Source organism: Cyprinodon variegatus, unplaced genomic scaffold, assembly GCF_000732505.1.
Source record: "Cyprinodon variegatus isolate N-32 unplaced genomic scaffold, C_variegatus-1.0 Scaffold554, whole genome shotgun sequence".
Classification (NCBI taxonomy): Eukaryota; Metazoa; Chordata; class Actinopteri; order Cyprinodontiformes; family Cyprinodontidae; genus Cyprinodon; species Cyprinodon variegatus.
The window spans coordinates 403,530-406,663 of NW_015151007.1; the positions used below are offsets into that span (position 1 = coordinate 403,530).

Below are 3,134 nucleotides of genomic sequence, written 5' to 3' on the forward strand. Positions count from 1 at the left end.
ACTGATCCCTGTGGTACTCCACAGGTAACCTTTGAGCATGAGGAAGATTTTTCATTAATGTGAACAAAGTGAAATCTGTCAGATACGATTTAAACCTGCCTGCAGAGGTTCTGCTTTATCATAGTTCTTAGTGAAGATTTTAGTGACTCCATCTGCGATGTCTATTTAAATGCTGCACATCTTTAGCTGGTCCAGATGTTTTGCTAGTAAGCAGTAACCGCCCTGCAGCTTGTTGGAGAAAAAAAAACAGAAGCTTCATTTTAACTAGATAAAAGCCCAAACATCTGTAACTAACTGAGAAAAGAAAGGAAACAAACATGCAGGAAACATGCTGTTAGATGTTCTGGTAGAATTTAGGAAAAATTAACCAATAAGATGAAGACTCCAGGTGCTGCAGGAAGGCTTTAATCTGAATGACACGACTAACATGAGCAAAAATCTGTTTTTATTTTATAATGGGACCAGTTCTTCTGATCCAAATGTCGACCTCTGTGCTGTTTTCTGTCTGTTCTGCAGGACGCGGTGTCGGATAGAGAGTGCTGCAACGTCATGTGCAAATGTTCCGGAGCAGAAGGAATCCGAGGCTCTCGGGGCCCCCCGGGGTCAAAGGTGACCGGACTGCACGCGTTTGAACTTCACAGACATAATGAGCGTCAGAAACATCAGAGCAGAAACCTGCAGCTCTGGTCGGTTCTGATGTTTCAAAGGGAAGCAGGTCAGACTTGATGCATTCCTGGGACGCTGTGAAGCTGTGAGTCAGCAGATAGGCCTGGCGTCCACTAAGATTCCCAGCAAGGGACAGTTCCTCAACGCCTCTGAGATCTTTTTCAGTCTGAATCAGAAAAGAAATGTTTGTTTTGGCTCCTGATGAATAAATATTACATGTATTGATATTTAAAGTCCTCCTCAGTCTGAGGAGGAATAATGATGATGATCGCCTGGGTGCTTCTGAGGATGCAGGTTCTCTACAGGTGAAGCTTTCTGTGTCCTCTGCTGGACATTTCTGTCTCTAACTCTGTGGTGTCCTCCTGAACCAGGGCGTTCGAGGACAGAAGGGTTACGCCGGCTTCCCAGGAGAGGAAGGAGCTGCCGTGAGTCTCTCTCTTTGTATTCTTAAAGCTTTTATATTCAGCTTCACTCTGATTTATTCAGGCTATGGGGAGAAATTCATTCCAATATTATGCAGGGGAAAGTTGAAAAAAAAAAAGTCTTTTGAAGAAAATCTTGTATCAAAAGTGTAACTTTGAAAAAAATCTCAATTAAAAGAAGGCTTTAAGTGTCATTTATAATTTCCATGAAAAACTTCATTGTATATTTTTAAAGTTTGCTATTTTTCAGATTTTATTTTCGATTTTCATCAAATTTGACAAATACTTTTTTCAGATTTTATTTTCCAAATGTTTATTTTTTCGAGGTTTTATTGTTTCTCTGATTTTATTTTTTTTAAAAATTCAGAATCAGACATACTTTAATAATCCTAGAGGGAATTTACTTATTTCCATTAAAAAAAAAAAAAATTTTTGGATGTTTTTATTCAGATTTTCTTACAGTTTTTGTTCCATTTTCTTTATTTTCCTAATTTCATTTTATAAAGATTTCTTGAGATTTTGTTTTTATCCAGAATTTATATTCTATTATTTTTATTTGTTTCAAATAAAAAATTTTCATATTCAATTTCTTTTTTTTCTCAAATATTTGTTCTTTTATTCTATTCTTATATAAAGTTCTAACTTTTTTTCTAGATTTAATATCTCTTTTTTTTCTTTCAAATATTTACTCAGATTTTCTTTTTTTGTCAGATCCTATTTTTCAAAATTTTTGGATGGAGAATTTTTGACGTTTTATGAAGTATTCTTGTCAAACCTCACCGTATCGCTCGGTTTTCCTCGCACAGACCAATAGAATCGCTTCTGCTCTGTGTGGATTTTAGCAGCAGTCTTTCTAAAAATATTGGTAGAACTTTTGTATATAAATACATTTTTTTATTTCCTTTTCAAAGCGTGCTATTTGCTTTCAGAAATATTGGATCAGATTTCTCTCCATACAGCCGCCTTGCCTTTCTTCTCCATCTTGACGTTTCAGCTCATCTCAGCTTGTCTCCTGTCGTTTCTCTGAACTCGTCTTCTCTGGTCTCTCGTCTCCACGTGTTTCTTCTCGCCTCACCTTCTACAAAGAGTGTAAACCTCGCTGGATTCAGGCGTTCTGATGATGCGTGCTCTGGTGGCGATGCTGAGCATCAGAAGCTGAACCCAGCGGGAGGAACCTTTGCAGAACTTAGAGGTTCTGCCGGTTCCATCATGGGGAGGCTAACATGCTGAATGGGGTCTGTCTCTGCAGGGTGAACGAGGCCCCCCTGGACCCACCGGACCTCAGGGAGTCCAAGGCTGCCCTGGACTCAGAGGGCAGAAGGTAGAGTAGATCTCAGCACAGCATTAATCTCTGTGATCAGAACGGAGCGTCGGGTCTAACCGCAGTTTCTTGTCTCTGCAGGGAGGACGAGGCCTTCGGGGAGACAGGGTGAGTGAGTCAGAGCAGCTGGAATGAGCTGCATGGACTCTGGAATGTTTGGACAAACATCTGAGTCCAGATAAGGTCAGATTAGATGCTTTGCTTCCACCGCTGCAGGGTGAAGACGGAGAGGACGGCCTGAACGGAGTGGATGGAGAACAGGTACCAGCACCACACTGCAGCTACACCGGGTTCAGTGGCACCGAGCGGTCCAGATCATCTCCAGGTCTTAGTCTCATCCTGGATCTGAGTCAGAGACGCATGATCCTGAAAGTTTCTCTCAGGTTTTAGTTCAAAGCAGAAAGAAGGTCAGTTTTCAGTTATTTCTTCCCTCAACCTCCTCCTCTGGATCAGAACCTCTAGTCTGGGTCACATGGGGGACATTAATAGTCCTGAACTTGAGACACTAAAATTAGACACTAGAATTTTCTCTTATTTCAAATTAAGTCCATAACTCAAAGCCTGTAGATTTGAAGGGAGGACGTCCCCTGGGAAGACAGACGAGGAGCAGCGGGTTTCAGCACCGTCAGGACAAAACGTCCAGAACCAAACTGTTGACTTATGATTGAGTGGACTGTCCACAGAGACCCCTGCTGGTTAGAAAGGGGACTGCAGGCAGTATTAAC

General features: G+C 41.2%; 1 protein-coding gene across 1 annotated transcript in view; it reads left to right on the top strand.

Annotated features, from left to right (window-relative positions):
• LOC107095530 (collagen alpha-4(VI) chain-like) overlaps nt 1–3,134 on the top strand; it is a 69,848-nt gene that overhangs the window by 28,600 nt on the left and 38,114 nt on the right. The window contains exons 13-17 of the mRNA XM_015391663.1: nt 517–609; nt 1,038–1,091; nt 2,338–2,409; nt 2,491–2,517; nt 2,626–2,670. Of these exons, the coding sequence (XP_015247149.1) occupies nt 517–609; nt 1,038–1,091; nt 2,338–2,409; nt 2,491–2,517; nt 2,626–2,670 (291 nt within the window). The remainder of the gene's footprint in view (nt 1–516; nt 610–1,037; nt 1,092–2,337; nt 2,410–2,490; nt 2,518–2,625; nt 2,671–3,134) is intronic.